The sequence below is a fragment of the Silene latifolia genome, chromosome 1, assembly GCF_048544455.1.
Source record: "Silene latifolia isolate original U9 population chromosome 1, ASM4854445v1, whole genome shotgun sequence".
NCBI classification, from domain to species: domain Eukaryota; kingdom Viridiplantae; phylum Streptophyta; class Magnoliopsida; order Caryophyllales; family Caryophyllaceae; genus Silene; species Silene latifolia.
In genome coordinates, this window is record NC_133526.1 from 191,048,789 (window position 1) to 191,071,439 (window position 22,651).

The 22,651-nt window shown below is 39.8% G+C and overlaps 1 protein-coding gene, 2 long non-coding RNA genes and 1 other non-coding gene across 5 annotated transcripts; all 4 read right to left on the minus strand.

The window, feature by feature from the left end:
* Positions 1-421: 421 nt before the first annotated feature.
* On the minus strand, positions 422-3,499 carry LOC141617637 (uncharacterized). Of its 2 annotated transcripts, XR_012531180.1 has the most exons (4): positions 3,310-3,499; positions 3,143-3,210; positions 2,202-2,288; positions 422-746 (listed from the first exon to the last, which is right to left on the minus strand). It is a non-coding gene; the product is annotated as an uncharacterized LOC141617637 (long non-coding RNA). The 2 variants fall into 2 exon arrangements; XR_012531171.1 differs by lacking the exon at positions 3,143-3,210.
* Positions 3,500-6,182: 2,683 nt separating this feature from the next.
* Positions 6,183-9,265, minus strand: LOC141617704 (uncharacterized). Its single transcript, XR_012531192.1, has 3 exons — positions 9,076-9,265; positions 7,968-8,054; positions 6,183-6,507 (listed from the first exon to the last, which is right to left on the minus strand). It is a non-coding gene; the product is annotated as an uncharacterized LOC141617704 (long non-coding RNA).
* A 3,992-nt stretch (positions 9,266-13,257) lies between these two features.
* Positions 13,258-15,331, minus strand: LOC141589971 (uncharacterized). Its single transcript, XM_074410591.1, has 2 exons — positions 14,056-15,331; positions 13,258-13,847 (listed from the first exon to the last, which is right to left on the minus strand). Exons 1-2 carry the CDS (start codon positions 15,329-15,331, stop codon positions 13,258-13,260), a joined length of 1,866 nt encoding a protein of 621 aa, XP_074266692.1.
* Positions 15,332-16,396: 1,065 nt separating this feature from the next.
* Positions 16,397-16,503, minus strand: LOC141619305 (small nucleolar RNA R71). Its single transcript, XR_012531659.1, has one exon. It is a non-coding gene; the product is annotated as a small nucleolar RNA R71 (small nucleolar RNA).
* Positions 16,504-22,651: the final 6,148 nt, after the last annotated feature.

Consider the following 22,651-nt stretch of genomic DNA (forward strand, 5'->3'; position numbering starts at 1 on the left):
AACGGCCTGCCCAAGATGATAGGGATTTGGTTGTCTTCAGCCATGTCCATGACAACAAAATCAACGGGGATGAAAAACTTCCCAATACGAACAGGAACATCCTCTAACACCCCCAATGGGTGTTTAACAGTTCTATCGGCCATCTGCAGCGTCATATTAGTAACTGTCAACGGACCCATATTTAATTTCTTACAAATAGAATAAGGCATAACGCTGATGTTAGCTCCTAAATCACAAAGAGCTTTACTAATAGAAAGATGACCAATATGACAAGGGATAGAAAAACTTCCTGGATCCTTTAATTTAGGTGGTGAGTTGATTGGCAACATGGCACTGCACTTCTGAGTGTAAGCAATAGTTTCCACCGCGTCAAAGGATCTCTTGTGACACCCTCATTTATTGCGGAAGAGTAACCACGTAATTCTACAGAAAAACTGACAGGATATGTTTGTAATTGGTTCAACTAATTAAAACCTGTCATTTTTAAAACTTTTCTAAACCATTCACAAACATTTCCAGAAGGAGGATGCCAACACCTGCAAATGCTAACAGACTAATTTACATAACTATGCTAAAGCTGCGAGAATAAGGTGATACAAACCAAAGAAAAAGAGGGAGACATATGTCCCTAAAATGTATGTGACACAAAAAAGGGTTTAAGGGTCACAATGAAATAAAACCAGTATAGGTCCCAAGGTTACTTTGCTCGCTAGCTCGTCCATGTACCCCATATATGCATCACCTACCTGTCATTCGCATTTTATACAAATACGAAAGCCACGGTCAGTGGGGGAGTAACTCCGAGTTCTCCCGACCACGAAATGTCATAATTAATATAACATGTAAACATAAGAATATGAATACGAATAACACAATGCCTTAGCATATAGATGCTAGACAATCGTGCTTATCATGTGAACAACAATATAACAACACATAGTCCTAGCATGTGAAAACTAGACCGACTCATACTACACTATCATGTGAATCACATAACATCCAGGAATCCAAACTCTATCAACCATAGCCGGCTTGCATCTCACCTTCTATGATTCATAGAATCACCATACAAGAAAGGGCAATATATCAAAGACAGGCATAAGTTCTTAGCACCGTCAATAGTCACTTTGTAACTCGAGTCTATACCACGAGGTAGGGAAGGTAATCGAACCGGTATCTTGGCTCGGCGGTTACTATTAAGAAAACATGGCCAAGAGACAACACAACCCTAGCCTAAAATCACTTGAGACCTAGACATGCGGATACACACCACCGCACCCAAGACCCACAACTTTTTTAAAACAAAGTGAAGTGAGTACCCTAAGGACACCACCGAAGGGTTGGCTAGTACTTAAGCCGACCCCATACTATCAAAATAAGTACCGAGGTCATGCCCCAACTTGGATAAACATCCACTAGTCAGGAACACAAAGGCTATCAAGCGGTGAACATATACTCGTCAGAGACTATAAAGACCTATCTATGATGAAGGCCGAAATACTCACCCAGGACCTAGTCCCAGCTAGTCCCAACTTGAATTCTTTAGCCCACACCACACACGACTCACCACACAAGTCACTTAAGTCATCCACTTAACCATAAGAGGGCAAAAAGTCCCACTTACCAACATGAATTCTAACATTCTATCATGTGAAAGGCTATATAATATTGTCTATTCAAATGAGATAAACCAACAGTTCCTCAATAAGTACTCAATACTAATTTCCAATCCTAGCAATTCTAACAATATTTAAGGCTTTAGGGGAAACTAGGGCCATTTCTACAAAATAAGAAGCTATTTAAATTCAACTAACTAAATAAGAAGCTATTTAAATTCAATTAACTACACATGTGAAACCGAGATATAATAAATGGCCTAAAACGAGAAAAAGGCCGATTATCTAATTCATTCAACCGAATTTTTACCCGCAACCCCTGACCTGCGGCAGTGCGGGTCAAATTGCGGTGACCAATCACTCAATTAATCGACATCGCATCGGTCAAAGGGACTAAGGCTCGGTTTTAAGCACAATCAACAAAACATTACAATTATCACCATAAAATTCATTTGAGCCTATTAATTACAATTTCATTTTGTAAACGATCCTAACATTATTCATTCACCTAAACACTTATCAAACAACAGGCACACATTAACTACTAATGTGACATTAATTCGTCGAGTAACTCGGAATAGTTACCTTACGCTAGCAAAGAGACAAGCAATAAACTTGAGAAAGCTTCTAAAACCCAAAATTACTCTTCATCTTCAACCCCATATGAGCCACCTAAAATAATTATGTGAAAGGACGATCTTAACGAATTATCTTTATATAAAATATGAGATGTAAATTAATTTAATTATATTTTAAATAAACCAAACTAGCGTCAAAACAATTTATAGATACGGCCCAAACTCGCGACTTAGCCAGGCCACTGCCTAGGCCACGGCCAGGCTACAGCAGGTCACGGCCAGGCCGCTGCTAGGCCAACCTTATAAAAGTCACTCTCGTCCCAAAAATTAATTCTATCTCAACTCTCTACCCCATCTCTCTCATTACTCCGTCCTATAATATAATACTCCATAGTAACCAGATTTCCATCTCAATTTCAATATCGGTAATATCAAATATTCCATTAAAAGAATTGCTCAACACTCGGGTTAAAACTCCGAGCTACTCACCCACGGGTCATGGTCAAAGAGAACGATAATAAAAACACAATACTATAATCCAAAAGTCAAAATCTAAAAACACAACTCTACATACTCGATCTCGGCTCAAAACGATGGACTCAACTCTTTTAAGTGAAGTATAACATAACAAATTCCTCTATTGCTCTAAATAACTTGCGACAAGAGCTTCACCAATTGTTGTGCATCTACCACTACAATCAAGTAGTACTTGTTGCTGTATAGTTTCAAAACAGCCAAGATTCCCTTATTCCAAACTGTATTCAGAGTTCTATACTATTGACCAATTATACGAACCACATGCCAGCATAACCAAAAATCCAAAATTCTATCCTTCGAAAGCTATCCCAACTTTTAACAACGAAAAACACCCCATCTCACAAACAATTAACTTAACGAAGTAAGATATACAAATACTACTATAATAATATAGGGTAACAATCATGTTACCTCAAACGCCCCTTATTCTTCGGATATATGGACCACAAGGCACGAGCCTCACCCCGGGCCTTCGAATCCTTCATAAAAGGGCAAGAAAACGGAATAAAGAAGCTAAAAGACGACACTTTTATAAGACGGCGAAAGACGAAACCACTACAAAAAGGAGACTTTCTTACCTTAAAAGGAGGAGGAAGGAAAGGGGAAGAGAATGGTACAAAAATTACGGAATTTGGTCGAGAAATGGGCCGGGATCTGAGGTTGAATGTCGACGGAAAAATGGTGATTTGGGATCTGTTGATTGTTGTTGTTGCTTTGCTGCGTGTGAAAGCAAAGAAAGGAAAGTGAAAAAAGGGAAAAAAATAAGGGGGTGGGGACGGGTAGTTAGTAATAATATTAATAATAATAATAATGAAACATCAGCTAGCTTGCTAGCTTCTAATTATACGTACGTTTCTTCATCGTTAAGTAATTTCGCTCGTTTTAAAACCGCCTCGAGTTAATAAAATCGGTTTTTAGTAAAAGTTTCAATAATAAAACGGAATTAATAATAAATAAATTTAATGAGTGAAAATAAAATAAACTCGGCTAGTTAACGTAAATAATACAATATCAGCTTGAATCGGAATTATTAGCGATTTTTACAAAACTAACGGATATTAATAAAAATTACTAATTTAGTGAAATAAGCTCAAAATAGCTAATTGGACGGTTTTGTTCCCAAAATCCATCTCGGGTTCACTTAAAACAACTTTCATAAGGACTCGTAAAGAAACGGAAATTATTAAATAAATAAACTCGAACTAACTTTAAATAAATTCAAACTAACTTTAAATAAACTTATTAATGATTATTAAAATTAACGTATCGAATTATGATGAAATTAATTAATTAGCTAAGCATATATATATAAATCGTTAAATGATGTAATTAAATTCAAAATAGCAATTAAAAGAATTTTATCCAACTTAATAAAATACGGGGTGTTACAATCACCCCATCTTTTAAAAAGTTTCGTCCTCGAAACTTGAAAGTATAAATGGAAGGTTATGAAAATAAAACTGAAATTGGAATCGGTAACCAAAACATTTTAAAGGTTATTTATCGTAAGAATCAAAATTCTTTCAAAAGTTTCAAATAAAATTTTTAAAATAACGATTCTCATCAAGGGAACGAAAGTGTTCTCGTTACGTATTCAAGAACATCACATTCCAAATCAAAGATAAGGTCAAAAGGCAAATCATTTGTATAAATCAAAAATCAAAATACCTTCAAAAACATTAATGAAGAGTTTTCAAAAATATAAGTCTCATTCATGGAACGGAATTGCTCTTGTCGTGCACACAAGAACGCTAACTTTCCAAGTCAGAGACGAATTTAAAACAAATACTATTCGCCGACAAGCGTAGAACAAGTTATCAAACGTTTCCAATAACTAGTTCTAACATCCGATCAACGTTAAAATCAAAATAAGAGAAAGGTAATCTACTCAAATTTTCTTTTGCAAAAAGCCAAAATAGAAATAAAGGTTTCACTTTTAAACTAAAAGGGGAGTTAAATTCCTGAAATATAATATTAAACTTTGACAAAGGCATCATAATTAGATCAAGGTTAATAGAAATTGGATAAAATTTAAAGAAATCTCGGGTCTAGTAATTAAAATTACGATAAATGAGTTTATATTTAAGGAAGGAATAGGGAACTAAATCAAATTTTCATTTTCAGATCTTTAAAAATAGGTTAGGTTTGCAGAAGTGACATAAACTTTTAAGAATGAATCGAAACTGGTAGCTTGAAAGTTTAGAAGTTGTACAAAAAGGAAAGTAACTTAGATAGCTTAAAAACAAAGTATGTTAAGAGAGCTCAAACTTAAACCACAAGAGAGCTATAATGACTTTCACAGGGTAAAAATTGAAGTCAAAATTACAAGGATGTCAAAGATAGAGTTTCACAAGATACGAGTGTCAAACTTAAAGGAGGAGCAAGATGAAGCGAGGAAAGGAGGTATGAACGGTAACGCTCATGATCAAGGAGAAAGGGAAATTAGACAACAAGGAAAAGTCAGATACTCAAATCTCAAATAACAATGTCATAAGGTAACATCAATTTATGTATGGCTATCAACATCCTAAAGGTATCTCTTTCCAAAATCACATCATAAACCTTACTCCGTGTTTACTCCTAAGGTATCAACACTCAACCTAAGTCCTTCCAATATCACAACTTCTCAAAACCGGGGTTATAGGTCAACCAGAAACAACTCCACAAGCCAAATTATCCAACCAAGGTTAACACCCCACAAAAGAAAGAGAACTATCTAAAAGGCGTTAAGGGAGGATTAGCAAGGGTGAAAGGACAAGTTGGGAGGATACAAATGTAACTTCCTAGGAAGAAGAATAGAGAGTTTAGAAGAAGGATAGGCACCAAGAGATTAAGAATAAGGCGAGATACAAAAAGAACGAGAAATATCTTCAAGGAAGTAGAAGCATTCTTCAAAGGTTGAACAAATCTTCAATCCTCAGCAATCGGCACTAAATCTTGATCTTTGTAAAATATAAGTGTCCTTTCAATGGAACAGAGATACTCTTGGCGATCACTCAAGAACATCAATATTCCAATCCAAAGACATAAAAATACATTTTTACACCAACAAATGATAAAACTAATTATCAGACGTCTCCAATAACAAGCTTTAACACTAATTGACGTTAAAACCAGTGAAAAACATTAAAATATTTTCAAAACCTTTAGTTCAAATTTTTTTTTATAATAAGGGTAATAACTCTATTAGCTATTGATAAGCTCACGGTCATTGATCTAAGAACGCAACAATTATTAAATGACAATCAACAAACAGGTTAGTACCTAACAAGAAGCAAACACAAAGAGACTACAACATAAGATCCTAAATCTACCCATCCTACCCGTCTCTCAATTTTATTATTTTAAGGTCAAGTTATTTATAGTAGGGTGCACAAACGTGCGTCGGGAGCAAATATGCTCTGATACCAACTGTGACACCCTCATTTATTGCGGAAGAGTAAACACGTAATTCTACAGAAAAACTGACAGGATATGTTTGTAATTGGTTCAACTAATTAAAACCTGTCATTTTTAAAACTTTTCTAAACCATTCACAAACATTTCCAGAAGGAGGATGCCAACACCTGCAAATGCTAACAGACTAATTTACATAACTATGCTAAAGCTGCGAGAATAAAGTGATACAAACCAAAGACAAAGAGGGAGACATATGTCCCTAAAATGTATGTGACACAAAAAAGGGTTTAAGGGTCACAATGAAATAAAACCAGTCTAGGTCCCAAGGTTACTTTGCTCGCTAGCTCGTCCATGTACCCCATATATGCATCACCTACCTGTCATTCGCATTTTATACAAATACGAAAGCCACAGTCAGTGGGGAGTAACTCTGAGTTCTCCCAGCCACGAAATGTCATAATTAATATAACATGTAAACATAAGAATATGAATACGAATAACACAATGCCTTAGCATATAGATTCTAGACAATCGTGCTTATCATGTGAACAACAATATAACAACACATAGTCCTAGCATGTGAAAACTAGACCGACTCATACTACACTATCATGTGAATCACATAACATCCAGGAATCCAAACTCTATCAACCATAGCCGACTTGCATCTCACCTTCTATGATTCATAGAATCACCATACAAGAAAGGGCAATATATCAAAGACAGGCATAAGTTCTTAGCACCGTCAATAGTCACTTTGTAACTCGAGTCTATACCACGAGGTAGGGAAGGTAATCGAACCGGTATCTTGGCTCAGCGGTTACTATTAAGAAAACATGGCCAAGAGACAACACAACCCTAGCCTAAAAATCTGCTTGAGACCTAGACATGCGGATACACACCACCGCACCCAAGACCCACAACTTTTTTTAAAACAAAGTGAAGTGAGTACCCTAAGGACACCACCGAAGGGTTGGCTAGTACTTAAGCTGACCCCATACTATCAAAATAAGTACCTGAGGTCATGCCCCAACTTGGATAAACATCCACTAGTCAGGAACACAAAGGCTATCAAGCAGTGAACATATACTCGTCAGAGACTATAAAGACCTATCTATGATGAAGGCCGAAATACTCACCCAGGACCTAGTCCCAGCTAGTCCCAGCTTGAATACTTTAGCCCACACCACACACGACTCACCACACAAGTCACTTAAGTCATCCACTTAACCATAAGAGGGCAAAAAGTCCCACTTACCAACATGAATTCTAACATTCTATCATGTGAAAGGCTATATAATATTGTCTATTCAAATGAGATAAACCAACAGTTCCTCAATAAGTACTCAATACTAATTTCCAATCCTAGCAATTCTAACAATATTTAAGGCTTTAGGGGAAACTAGGGCCATTTCTACAAAATAAGAAGCTATTTAAATTCAACTAACTAAATAAGAAGCTATTTAAATTCAATTAACTACACATGTGAAACCGAGATATAATAAATGGCCTAAAACAAGAAAAAGGCCGATTATCTAATTCATTCAACCGAATTTTTACCCGCAACCCCAGCCCTGCGACAGGTACGGGTCAAATTGCGGCTGACCAATCACTCAATTAACTGACATCGCATCAGTCAAAGGGACTAAGGCTCAGTTTTCGGCACAATCAACAAAACATTACAATTATCACCATAAAATTCATTTGAGCCTATTAATTACAATTTCATTTTGTAAACGATCCTAACATTATTCATTCACCTAAACACTTATCAAACAACAGGCACACATTAACTACTAATGTGACATTAATTCGTCGAGTAACTCGGAATAGTTACCTTACGCTAGCAAAGAGACAAGCAATAAACTCGAGAAAGCTTCTAAAACCCAAAATTACTCTTCATCTTCAACCCCATATGAGCCACCTAAAATAATTATGTGAAAGGACGATATTAACGAATTATCTTTATATAAAATATGAGACGTAAATTAATTTAATTATATTTTAAATAAACCAAACTAGCGTCAAAACAATTTATAGATACGGCCCAAACACGCGACTTAGCCAGGCCACTGCCTAGGCCACGGCCAGGCTACAGCAGGTCACGGCCAGGCCGCTGCTAGGCCAACCTTATAAAAGTCACTCTCGTCCCAAAAATTAATTCTATCTCAACTCTCTACCCCATCTCTCTCATTACTCCGTCCTATAATATAATACTCCATAGTAACCAGATTTCCATCTCAATTTCAATATCGGTAATATCAAATATTCCATTAAAAGAATTGCTCAACACTCGGGTTAAAACTCCGAGCTACTCACCCACGGGTCATGGTCAAAGAGAACGATAATAAAAACACAATACTATAATCCAAAAGTCAAAATCTAAAAACACAACTCTACATACTCGATCTCGGCTCAAAACGATGGACTCAACTCTTTTAAGTGAAGTATAACATAACAAATTCCTCTATTGCTCTAAATAACTTGCGACAAGAGCTTCACCAATTGTTGTGCATCTACCACTACAATCAAGTAGTACTTGTTGCTGTATAGTTTCAAAACAGCCAAGATTCCCTTATTCCAAACTGTATTCAGAGTTCTATACTATTGACCAATTATACGAACCACATGCCAGCATAACCAAAAATCCAAAATTCTATCCTTCGAAAGCTATCCCAACTTTTAACAACGAAAAACACCCCATCTCACAAACAATTAACTTAACGAAGTAAGATATACAAATACTACTATAATAATATAGGGTAACAATCATGTTACCTCAAACGCCCCTTATTCTTCGGATATATGGACCACAAGGCACGAGCCTCACCCCGGGCCTTCGAATCCTTCATAAAAGGGCAAGAAAACGGAATAAAGAAGCTAAAAGACGACACTTTTCTAAGACGGCGAAAGACGAAACCACTACAAAAAGGAGACTTTCTTACCTTAAAAGGAGGAGGAAGGAAAGGGGAAGAGAATGGTACAAAAATTACGGAATTTGGTCGAGAAATGGGCCGGGATCTGAGGTTGAATGTCGACGGAAAAATGGTGATTTGGGATCTGTTGATTGTTGTTGTTGCTTTGCTGCGTGTGAAAGCAAAGAAAGGAAAGTGAAAAAAGGGAAAAAAATAAGGGGGTGGGGACGGGTAGTTAGTAATAATATTAATAATAATAATAATGAAACATCAGCTAGCTTGCTAGCTTCTAATTATACGTACGTTTCTTCATCAGTAAGTAATTTCGCTCGTTTTAAAACCGCCTCGAGTTAATAAAATCGGTTTTTAGTAAAAGTTTCAATAATAAAACGGAATTAATAATAAATAAATTTAATGAGTGAAAATAAAATAAACTCAGCTAGTTAACGTAAATAATACAATATCAGCTTGAATCGGAATTATTAGCGATTTTTACAAAACTAACGGATATTAATAAAAATTACTAATTTAGTGAAATAAGCTCAAAATAGCTAATTGGACGGTTTTGTTCCCAAAATCCATCTCGGGTTCACTTAAAACAACTTTCATAAGGACTCGTAAAGAAACGGAAATTATTAAATAAATAAACTCGAACTAACTTTAAATAAATTCAAACTAACTTTAAATAAACTTATTAATGATTATTAAAATTAACGTATCGAATTATGATGAAATTAATTAATTAGCTAAGCATATATATATATAAATCGTTAAATGATGTAATTAAATTCAAAATAGCAATTAAAAGAATTTTATCCAACTTAATAAAATACGGGGTGTTACATCTCTTCCATGTCAAAATCTCCTTCATGAATTTCGCATAAGCCGGCACTTGAGTAATTAATTCAGTGAAAGGGACACTTACCTGTAGATTCTTCACGACCTCCATAAACTTACCGAACTGCTTATCCAGCTTGGATTTTTGTTGTCGATGAGGAAAAGGTAGTTCAATAGTTATGGGCTCGGCTTGCTTGACCTTAGAAACAACTTTTGAAACACCGTCAGCTGTCGAAGTGGTGCCTCGATCGAGTCGAGGGGTGACTCGATCGAGCTGGCTAGTTCCTCGATCGAGCCGGGGCTGACTCGATCGAGGATCCTTTGCAGGTTCAGCTCCTTCGTCTTTTTTGCTTTTATCGTCAGCTCGTGTTTCAACTTCGTCAGGTTCTTTTTCATCATCACTAAGCTCCAAGTTACCCAATCCATTGGGATGCATATAAGGGACCTCATCAACAGTAAAGGGCACTTCATTCTCAAGGCTTTGTAGGTCGGGATTCGCATAAGAAGTACCGCTCCTCAGCTGAATAACATTAGCTTGCTCGTGAGCTTGTTTACCTTGAGGAGGAAGACCTACGGCCTGTTTTGATGGGTTTTGAAGTGCCATCTGAGCCACTTGATTATCTAGCATCTTGTTATGGGCAATCAGCTCAGAAATTTGAGCCGTCGCTTTCTCGTGCATCGACAAAGTTTGTTGCAAAAGATTGCGCAACTCTGCCATCTCATTGTTTGGAGCTTGTTGAGGAATTTGTTGAGGAGTTTGCTGAGGAGGTTGTTGATATTGATTGTTAAACTGCTGGCCTCCTTGATTTTGCCTCTGATATCCCCCTGGCAGTTGATTACCACGATTGTTGGGAGGGACATAAACATTCTTCTGTGGCTGCTGCGGGTTTTGTACATTCTGGCTGGACCATTGAAGGAATGGGTGTTCCTTCGTTCTTTCATTGTAAAAATTGGGGAAGGGTGTACCTTGTGCACCCTGTCTGTAGGCCTGAAAAAGCATTAACCTGCTCCAATGTACTCATGCAATTAGCTGCACCGTGACCGTCTAAACCACATCTAGCACAAGACTCCTCTACTTACTGACTCATGGCATGAACTCTCTCCTTACTACCCAGTGATTGGGTAGTCTTTATCTCAGCAATCTGGGCAGAAATAGTCTCCAGCTGTGCCGCAAGGGCACTATCAACACCAGTACCTCGCGTGCTTCCTCAAGGATTTCCATACCTGGCGGTATGGGTAGTAATCTGATCAATTAACTTCCACGCGTCACCATCATTGGTGTTATCCTGAAACCTCCCATTAGTAGAAGAATCCAAAAGGGCACGATGATCGTCATACAACCCGTTATAAAACTGGTTGCAAAGAAACCACTTTGGGAAACCGTGATGGGGAACTGATCGGACTAAACGTTTGAAGCGAGTCCAAGCTTCATTCAAATCTTCAGTAGCTCCTTGCTTGAAACTGGTAATTTGATTTCTCAAAGCATTAGTCTTTTGAGGTAGGAAGTACCTCTTGTAGAAAGCAAGAGCCAAGGAATTCCAGTCTGTAACTCCTTCAGTATCCATATCCATATCTCTCAACCACTCAGCAGCTCCATCTTTCAGAGAGAAAGGGAAGAGCACCTGCTTAACCTGATCTTGTCTCACTCCAGCTGTTAATGGAATAGAACAGCAGTAGGTGATAAATTTCTCCATATGCGTCGCAGGGTCCTCAGCAGCTGTCCCTCCAAACATATTTCGTTCCACCAAGTTGATGTAAGATGGCCGAATCTCAAAAGTTCCATTGGTAGTAGTGGGCAGCTTGAATCCTTGTGGGATAGAAGCTAAGGTCGGCTCGGAGTGACTGGCTAGAGTAGGTATGATGGTAGTTTCGGGAATATCAGTCGTGACTGGAATTTCAGGAATAGGAATGTCGTCCTCTTCCTCTTCGTAGAACCGATCGGCTGACTCTGTTGAGCTCGCCGTCTCGACGTCAAGTATACTCAAGTCTTCTACTTGACCCACTTCTTGATTAAATTTCCGTCTGTAGCGAAAAGTCTTCTATGGTTCAGGATCAAAAGGGATAATCTCGGACCTATTAGACCTGGGCATACACGAAACTAACAAGAGAAGTGTGAGAACGGTCTCAAGGAACTGGGTTCCCTGAGACGAAAAGACAAAATAAACACAAACAGACTAAACAATTGCTGCCTCCCCGGCAACGACGCCAAATTTGATGTGGCTAAAGTCGTATCACCAAACCAAAGTAAAACTATCTCAGGACTAACAAGAATAGCTAGCAGTAAGACAGGTATCAAATCCACAGGGAGGCGGTAAAAGCTAAGTCTATAAATATTTAAGTTGTCTAAAGGTAACCGATTTCTGGGGGGTTTGTTTTGTTTTGATCTAATCAACTAATTGCAAGTAATTAAAAAGAGGTTTAAACAATAATATTAAAGGTGTAGGATTTCCGGTTCACTAGGTCAATTATTTGGGGATTATTAATCAATTGCTAGGTCTATCAAGCTGTTTAAGGTCATAAGATCGGTCGACTCAATTATGCCCTTTAGATCGATTCTAACGTGCGGTCGCTATAATTAGATACAATCTATTTGATTATCGCAGCCTATATTAATTCTAACCCGGTCGGCGAAAGGATTAATTCGCTACACTAATTAATAACTCAGGCTTTAAGTTAATTAACTAGAAGAAGAACAATAATCAAACAACAACTTATGCGATATCACTAGCAATTAATCAATTTCCCTTTTTAATTAACCTAGATCCCCTTCATCCTAGATGAGGAGATTAGCTACTCATAGTGATAATAATAACAACAATGATTAAGATTGAAAACATAATTAAAAGCATAAAACAATAATCAATTAACATAAAACAATGAACGATTAATTATTGAGGAAAGATTAATACCGTACAAGGAAAGATTAGGGTTCTAAGAAGAGTATCCAGCAGTATGAAGGTAACATAAAACGTAGTCTCTAATAAAAACACGAGTTTCTAATTTATAACAAAAGATAACTGTTTTAGGAAAATCCGGAAATAACTCTGCCAGAGAGGTTCCTCGATCGAGCCAGAGGTGACTCGATCGATGACAGTTTGCTCGATCGAGCCAGTGGTGACTCGATCAAGAAACCATCTTCACAGACGTCTTCCTCCTTTCTTTCTCTTCTAGCCTTCGTGCTTCCTCGTTCCTCGTGCCATGCTTCGTGTATTCTACTATGCCGTCTCCGCCATGCTAATCTTAGCTTGATCATACTCATAACGAGTCATTTCTGCATCAAAACACAAAATAGCGGCAGTATCGACAATTCATTGAAATAAGGTATATAAATGATATAATAGGCACGAAACGGTATGTAAAATGGTATAAAGGGAGCTATAAAAGTATATATAAAAATGATACATCACTTTTCCTTCCCACCATAGAATTATTCCTGAGTTGTATTATACATGGAGTGTGATCAAACAAGCCCTCTTTGAGAAAATGTGCACAAGTATCCATTTGAGCATCCAACCATTCTTGATTCACAGGGACTCTATCAAGCCTTGAGTATACTCTAGTAGAGGGGTCCTGCTTATTGTTCCATGTATAGAAGGAACCAATAGCAGAACAGTCTATAAAGCTACAGTAGTCAATACAGGCCTGAAAGTCATTCATTTCCTCTTCTGTGGTATGACCTCCCAGTCTCTCAGAGGGGGAAAGAACACAGTTGAAATCACTACAGACAACCCAAGGAGCAACAATGTGTTGAGAGAACTGCTGTAAGTCCTCCCACAAAGGAGTTCTTTCATTTATGCCATTAAAAGCATAGACAAAAGTGCAATAAAATCTAAAGTTAGAAGTAGGATCCAGGACTTCCATATGGATGAGCTGAGCACTATAGTATAAGAATTGGACTTGAAAAATACTAGGGTTCCACAAGACCCAAATTCTACCACCATTATGCCAAGAAGTATTTGTAGAGACTGACCATTCATTGCAAACATTTGTTCTGACTGAGTTTAGAGACCAAGGCTTTACCTTAGTCTCAAGGAGACCAAATAAACCCACATGATTAGTATGGAGGAACCATTTGACACGTTTTTGCTTAGATGGGTTATTTAGCCCCCTGATATTCCAAAATCCAAAACTATGCATTATTCCCATGAGGGAGTAATACACTACCTTTCGTACCTATCCCAACTTTTGGTGTGGCATTGTTCATAGCATCCAAAAAAGTGTATTGGCTAAAATTTGCAGTAGTCTTGCTAGCCTGTATGATTTCCTTCCTACTAAGGGACACAGTAGGCCTGACAGGGGTGTTAATTTGCCTTGACCCATTGCTGTAAGTGACCTGCAGATTCTGTTGCACCTCAGCAGGAGTCTTAGCAGGGGTTTCCAACACACCATCAGACCCTTCCTTAGTGATTGGGGTTGTTACTGGTTTAGGAATTGGCTGCAGATTTTGGATCACTATAGTGGTTGCTGCAGGTGTAGGGATTTGTTGCACAGTAGGAATCACAGCATTAACACCTGCAGATTTTTTTGGAATTCGTTTTTGTTTAGGGAGGGTATTAGGGTTAGGTTTGACTTGCTTTGATTTCCTGCAAATCTCACTCTCATGCCCATTTCCCCCCCACACAGTACACAATATTGGTTTCCATTCACATTCAATTTCAACTTTGACAACATGACCATCCTCATCCAAAAATTTCACAAAACCTGGTAAAGGCTTTCCAAAAGGAACCTCCAAGAGCACCCTGGCAAAGCCTAACCGAGTTTTATCCTCTGTGGATGCATCACTTCGAATATATTTACCCACTAGACCCGCAATACGTGGTAAACATTTAGCCCAAAATTTGAGAGGCAAGTTCAACAATTTGATCCACACAGGCACATTCATGACATTTGTTTTTGTTAATTCCACTTGGTCAGACCATTCCCGCAAAATAAGTGGCTTGTTATCAAACAAAAAGTGTCCCTGTCTAAGAACAGCCAACTTATTTGCTTCATTTGAAAACCGGACCAAAAATATACCATCAAGTAAGAAGGAGACCTTATCAATAGGATAGTTGGCCCAGATTCTGCGAACAAAACCCTCCACAATATCCCATGGTGGATTTGCACCCAGTATGAAACAATAAACAGAGTTTTTCCAGTAGTTTACCTCATCTTGTATGTCCTCTGTTGTGAACTGAAGCAAATCCGCCGGTTCCTCCTCAATTATGGCAAAAGATGACTTCTTTTTACCTTGAACAACCCATTGTTCACCATTCTCATCAATTACAACACTGTCAAGGTCAAAAGGAGTTATGCGTGTAATCTCATTAATATTACGAGTTTTACTTGTTGCAGAAGAAGCCGGAACAGAGATTACAGGTTGAGTATTAGCAACGACTACAGTAGTATTTTTGGTTTTTCCATGAGTAGAAGAAGAAGATTTATTATGGGGTGATGGATTTCTCGCCATTATTACCATGAAGACGGCGCTCAGATCCCCAAGGAAATCAGGTTATTTTTGTGGTTTTCAGGAATTTTTTGGTGTTTCTCGCTCTTCTTTCTCTCTCATCATTTTTTAATCTTTTTCTTAATGTTAGTGTTTAATGTTCCCTAATCAACTCTTAATACTTTTTAGCTTGTTATTTACTTGTTTATTTGTCTAGTTTATTAGCCTTTCAATTTTCTAGTTTAGTGCTAGATCGTTACCACCTCTCAATTTTAGTTTGACTTAGCTAAGCTCGTGAACTAGAACGATTAGTAGTCTACCTACTCCTTGTGGGATCGACCCTCTAAAGTGTGCAACGACAAACCGTGCACTTGCGAGGTATACCTTGATACCATCAAGTTTTTGGCGCCGTTGCCGGGGAGTTCGGCTAGATATTAATTGTTTTCGTTCTAGTTTAGATTAAGTCTTTTGTGTTACTAATCCTTCTCTTGAGTGTGTAGGAATTTTTTCATGAGTAGGAGAACTCTAAGAGGTCAACCAATTGATCCGACTGACCACGAGATTGAAGCTACCGCAAGAAGACTAAATTCACTCCGTAGAAGAGGGCTTATAGAAACACCAACTTCCCAAGAAAACTTAGTAGTTGAAGACTTTCAAGAAGAACCAAGTGCATTTGAAACTTTTGAGAATCCCATTGCAACTCCGGGAGAAGAAGTGACAATGACCGCGGTTCCTATGCGAGATAACTTGGCTCCGAAAATGGTGGTGAATCCGAGTATAGTCAAGCCACCTATTCAAGCCAACAACTTTGATGTGAAAGCCACCTTACTACAACTTGTCCAAGGGAATCAAATCGGTGGGGGAGCCACCGAAAACCCCAACGAACATCTCAACGAGTTCTTGGATAGTTGTGACATGTTCAAGGCCAACGGAGTGTCGGAGGATGCCGTACGCCTTAGGCTTTTCCCTTACTCCTTGAGGGGAAGTGCCAAGGAATGGCTTAAAAGTTGTGAACCCGTCTCTCTTAGGACTTGGGATGATGTCTCTAAGGCTTTCCTAAACAAGTATTTCCCACCACAACGAACCGCAAGAATCAAGAGTGAGCTTCAAGGCTTCAGCCAACAAGAAGATGAGACCCTTTACGAAGCATGGGAGAGGTACAAGGGCCTCCAAATGCTATGTCCTCACCACGGTATTGGGGATGATGAGCTAATCAACAACTTCTATGAAGGGTTGAACAATGAAATGAAGATGAACCTTGATTCCGGCTCGGGAAAGGGAGCATTAGATAAAATAGATCACAAGACGGCCAAAGAGCTTATTGAAGAGATGGCTTCTCGTACCTTTTGTTGGAACAATGATAGGCACAAGAGGAAAGGAAAGTCAACGGTTGAATCGGCCAACAATGTTGAAGTTAAAGGGTTGATTGAAGAGCTTAAGCAACAAGTTGCCTTGATGAGTTCAAGCAACACATCTAGCAATTCTTCTATGAGGAACCAAGTTTATAGTTGTGAGATTTGTGAAGACCAAGGACACCCACCCAATGAGTGTCCTTTGATGGTAGGATAGGGCAATCCCATGGAGCAAGTGAACGGGAAATGGGAGTCTAGTCCGGCCAAGCAAGCATTTAACAACAACCAATATCACCCCGGAATGAGAGCCCACCCAAACTTCTCTTATGGTTCACAAAATGTCCAAAACCCCACCTTCCAACAAAAACCACAATTCACACAAAACTTTCAAGCTCAAAAACCAAACACAACATTCAACCAAGGTCCACCGGGTTTCCAAGGAAGAACCTTCCAACCAAGACAACAATTTCAACCACTCAATCCACCAAGCAACCCACCTTTCCAACAAAAATCCCAACCTTTCCAACAATCCACCCAACCAAAGTCAAACATGGAACTCATGATGGAACAATTGATGACATTCCAAAACCAATTCATCAACCATTCCACTCAAAAACAAGAAGAGACAACCTCATCCATCAACCAACTTAGAACCCAAATGCAAGCTTCTCAACGGATGACGGACAATCAAATCTCCCAATTGGCTTCCCAAGTGAGCCAACTACAAGCCTCTCATGGAAAATTTCCGGGTAAAATCGAGGAGAATCCGAAAACCGTGAATGCTATCCACTTGAGGAGTGGTAGAGAGTTGGAAGAACGGGCATTTTTCAAGAAGAGGAAGAGTAGTAGACCGGATGATGTGGTTGAACCTCAAATTGTGGTTGAACCTCCTAAGGGAGTTAAAGAAAAGGGGGTAGAAAATGAACTTGTGGAGATTGTTGTGGAGACTCCAAAGGTGGTTGATGAACCAACAAAGGTGGTTGAAGAGCCAAAACAACAAGTTCTGAGAACTTATGTGCCACCAATTCCTTCCCACAAAGGTTGGCAAGGGCAAAACTTGAACAAAAATATGGAAAGTTTATGGATATGATGAAGGGTATCAACATTACCATGCCCTTCATTGATGCCGTCAAGGAGATACCAAGCTACGGAAAGTTCTTGAAGGAGCTAATCTCAAACAAAAACTCCTTGAGCCCGACAACCACGGTGAACTTATCCAAGGAGTGTAGTGCAATTCTTATGAATGAGGCTCCTCAAAAGCTTGAAGACCCGGGGAGTTTTTCCATACCTTGCAAAATTGGGACCGTGCATATTGAGAGAGCCTTGTGTGATTTGGGGGCAAGCATTAGTCTTATGTGTAATACTCCGTATTTATAAGTCTTGGGGTACTCTATCGAGTAGCCCTTACTCTGTCGAGTAAGGGTAAGTTGCGAAATAAAATAGTTTCTGACCTGTTGGGTACTCGATCGAGTAGCTGGGGCACTCGATCGAGTAAAGGGGTACTCGATCGAGTACCTTGGGTACTCGATCGAGTGTCCGGTTTTACGGGGAGTTTTCGCGGGTTTTGTTAATTATGCGATTAAGGTATTTAAGTTCCGTCGTCATTATTCTAAACCACTTTTACAAAACCTAAATTCCTGTTTAAGAGAGAAAGCAACAACTTCATCTTCCTAATCGCATTCTTAGCAATTCCGGAGTTCGACGGTCGAGTTCTTGTCGTTGTGTATACCGTTGAGTTCCTTGCGTCGAGGGTAAGATCTACGTACCCTTTTTATTGTATTTCCTTTGATTTGGTTAAACCCTAATTTAGAGATTGGGGGTTTTTATGTGTAGTATGTGATTGGTAGCCTATATGTGTTGTATGATAGGAGGAGGGTTCATAGAAGAGGCTTTTTGACTCGGCGAAGAGAGACCGTCGATTGTGTGCATACCAGGTAGGATTTTCTACTCGTATTAGTCCCATAATGGGATATTGGTTGATGTGTTGTATTTGGTTGTTTGATATAATAATTGTCTTGTGATTGTGGTTGTGATCGTTGTTGATGGTTCGCGAGGCGTGGCCTCTACCGAGTGCGGTCACTTGCGGGATCGGCTTCACGCCCTAGTTTTGCCTTTCGTGGAACCCGCCACGAAAGGGGATGTGCACACTAATGGACAGGGTTATCGCTCACTATGTGGAGCGGGGATTTGGTGGGTACGGCACGGCTGCGGTCCCCCATGGCTGGGGTGGTCCGGTGGACGATCATATTGAGATGATGGGAATTGGTTGGTTGTGTGTGTGTGTTTGTGATTAAGTGTCTGCGTGCATCGTATTGTTGTTATACATATTGATTGTGTGATTAGTCGACCCGGTGTTGTTTTGTAAACTGCGGTGATCCATTCGGGGATGGTGAGCAGATATTGAGCGGTATTGAGATGAGTCTTGGGATACCGGGATGCCACGACATGATGATAGGAGTCTTCTCGTAGCCTTTAGTTTATTTACATTTCAGATTAGAACGTCGGTTTGAGATCATGTATCGTACTTTTGGTTTGGTTTTGAGGATTGTAACTATTCGCTAAATTATTTATAATAAACGTTGTTTCTTTATTGTTGTTTGATTATCATTGCCTCGGGTAACCGAGATGGTAATGTCTTCATACCTGAGTGGTCCTGGTAAGGCACTTGGAGTATGGGGGTGTTACAAATGGTATCAGAGCGACGATCCTGAAACCTGTAACCAATGAACCTAATGAACATAGAGAGTCAATTAAAATGAACCCGGGGTAAAAGTTGTAGGAGCTAGTGCAAAGGCTTGGGAGACGTCCTAAAGTCGCAGGGGTCGCCCTACAACTTTGAACCGGTCACGTGGGGTAAGTGTTTGTCGAGTCGTATGTGTGTTTGGTTAACTTGTGTAAGAATGTGATTAAATGTGTTAATTGTTGGGTGTTGAAGTAGAAAGTTGAGCATGTGAAAGAAAATGGTGATATGTGGGAATTTGTTGATGAGATGATAACATGTTGGATGATTTATAATGTGGCATTTAATAACATGATGAAATGATCTCGTAGATGGTAGAAAAGATGCGTAGCATGTGTATTATGATATAATGTGGTTTATAAGTTTAGCATGTTAGCATATGACGTAACATGCGGGTAGCTTTTATGTGTTAGCATGACTCGATCGAGTGGGACTAACTCGATCGGGTGGGTTTTTAACGATTTTGAGTCCAGAATAGCGTTTTTGGGCACTCGATCGAGTAACTAGGGGTACTCGATCGAGTAGGGGGTCACTCGATCGAGTAGCCTAGACACTCGATCGAGTAGGTAAGAGATCAGAAGGTCTGTTAAGGGTCTGATGTTTGGGTACTCGATCGAGTATGTTGGGAACTCGATCGAGTAGCCCGTTACTCGATCGAGTGGGTTTGGGAACTCGATCGAGTAGGTTCTGGGGGTCGTGTCTTCGTGTTTTGAAGTTTAGTACGTATGTTCATATCTACCCTTTCCTATATATGTATAGTTTCAAGATGCCGCCCAAGAGAGCGCTTTGTATGCGAGAGCCGAGCTTATGACCGTGGATGACATCGTTAAGATGTTAGAGCACCAGGATGCTCTTACTGAGACCCTAAAGAAAGTGAATGAGGATAAGAATAAGGATAAGGAGAAGGAGGTTGACCATTCAAAAATCAGCCTTTACATAGCGAGGTTTAACCCGAAAGAATACAAGGGAGTTGGGGAGCCTAACCTACTTGATAGTTGGTTGAGAGAGATGGAGAACATATTAGATTTGGTTCACTTGTCCGATGAGATGAGGTGGAACAGCTGCGTTCTATCCGAGGGAGGCAAAGCAGGCAAGTGGTGGGATTCGGTGAAAGTGAATGCTAAGGAGATATATACAAACCAAGGCTTACCCGCTATACCTTGGGAGGAGTTTCGTAGAAATTTGTGAGGAAGGAGTTAAACCGGAACATGTGAGGAGTAAGATGAGAGAAGAGTTTGATGGTTTTAAGATGATTTGAGATGTCCGTGGTGAGTACTACAGTTGTTCAATGAGAAGTCTAGGTATCGAGGATATGGGTTTGAGTGAGGAGAATCTAGCATTGAGGTTTGAGAGGGGGTTGACCCCTAAGATTATGGATAAGTTACCCGTGGGAATCCTTACTGATGTTAAGGAAGCTTATGACAGAGTGGGAGAGCCGAGAGGTTGGTGGAGATGGCTCGGGAGAGGTTAGGTGGTGAGAAGAGGAAGTCCGAGAGTGAGGGTGGTGGCCAATCGAATCACAAGAAAGGCAACCACAATCAGTCTAAGGGATTTTCTTCGGGTCCGGGTTCGATCTTTGGGGCTTCCTTTGGGCGTGGCCGTGGAAGTGTGAGTAATAGTTGGGGAGTGACCTTCTATAGCTGTGGTGGTGTAGGCCACAAGAGACATGAGTGCACAAGTGCACCGGGATCTTTCCGGAGACTGCGCAGAGTTTCGCGAGCAACGAGACCGGGCTGGATCATGGCCAAATCGGGAAGTCGAGTTACCAGAGTGGAGGCAACCGCAACGGCGGTAATTCTTATCGAAACCACCAGCGAACAACAACAACAATCAAGGGTCGGGTGCTAAGCCGACCACCTCACCAAGATCTTGTCCGGGGAGGTGGGCGAAGACCGATGTGGCAAGTTATTCATGATGGAGAAGAAAGCGGTGAGGAAGATGCGCACGTTATCACCAGTACATTCCTTGTTAATGGTATTCCTACCTTTGTTTTGTTTGATTCGGGGGCTTCTCGGTCGTTTGTGTCTTCGAGTCATGTTAAACAGTTGGGTTTGAGAGTATATGAGTCTATTAGTGAGCAAGTTTTCATACCTTCGGGTGAGTCCGTATCGTGTGGGAGGTTGTTTAGAGATGTATCTTTGATAGTTGGGCAAGTTGATTTCCCTGTAGACTTGCTAGAGTTTCCTTTTAACGGTTTTGAGATGATAGTTGGGATGGATTGGTTAGGAAAGTATAAAGCTAAGATAGATTGTCATCAAAAGAAAGTGTCTTTAAGAGGTCCTAAGGGTGTTAGTGTGTCTTATCGTGGGTTTCTAGTCAAACCCAAAGTTAAGTTGATTGCAGCTGTCACCTTGAAGTCTTATCTGAGGAAGGGATGTCCTCTGATCTTGTGCCATGTGAGAGATGATCGGATAGAGAGTCCGACAGTTGATGAGATACCAGTGGTGGGGGAGTTTGCGAGATGTTTTTCCGAGAGGAGATTCCGGGGTTGCCACCGAAGAGGGAGATAGACTTCACTGTTGAGTTGAAGCCAGGGACGGGGCCAATCTCTAAGGCACCGTACCGTATGGGTCCTAAAGAGATGGAGGAGCTTAGGAAGCAGTTGGATGATCTGATAGAGAAGGGATACATTAGACCAAGTGTATCGCCGTGGGGAGCACCAGTTCTTTTCGTGAAGAAGAAAGATGGGAGTTTGAGGTTATGCACAGATTACAGGGAGCTGAACCGAGTGACGATAAAGAACAAGTATCCTTTGCCAAGGATAGATGACCTGTTTGATCAGTTGAGCGGTGCAACAGTCTTTTCTAAGATTGATTTGAGGTCGGGGTACCATCAGGTGAAGATTAGAGAGGTGGATATACCAAAGACAGCTTTCACGTCGAGGTATGGCCATTATGAGTATGTGGTGATGCCGTTTGGGTTGTCTAATGCGCCGGCAGTGTTTATGGATTTGATGAACAGAATCTTCAGACATTTCTTGGACCAGTTTGTAGTGGTGTTTATCGATGATATCTTAGTCTACTCTAAGACTAAGGAGGAGCATGAGGAGCATCTGAGGATCGTGTTGCAGACTTTGAGGGATCATGAGTTGTATGCTAAACTGTCCAAGTGTGAGTTCTGGTTAGAGAAAGTTGCTTTTTTGGGGCATGTAATCTCTAAAGATGGGGTAGCTGTGGATCCGGCGAAGATTGAGGCAGTGACAAAGTGGGAAGCACCGAAGAATGTTGCTGAGGTTAGGAGTTTCTTGGGTTT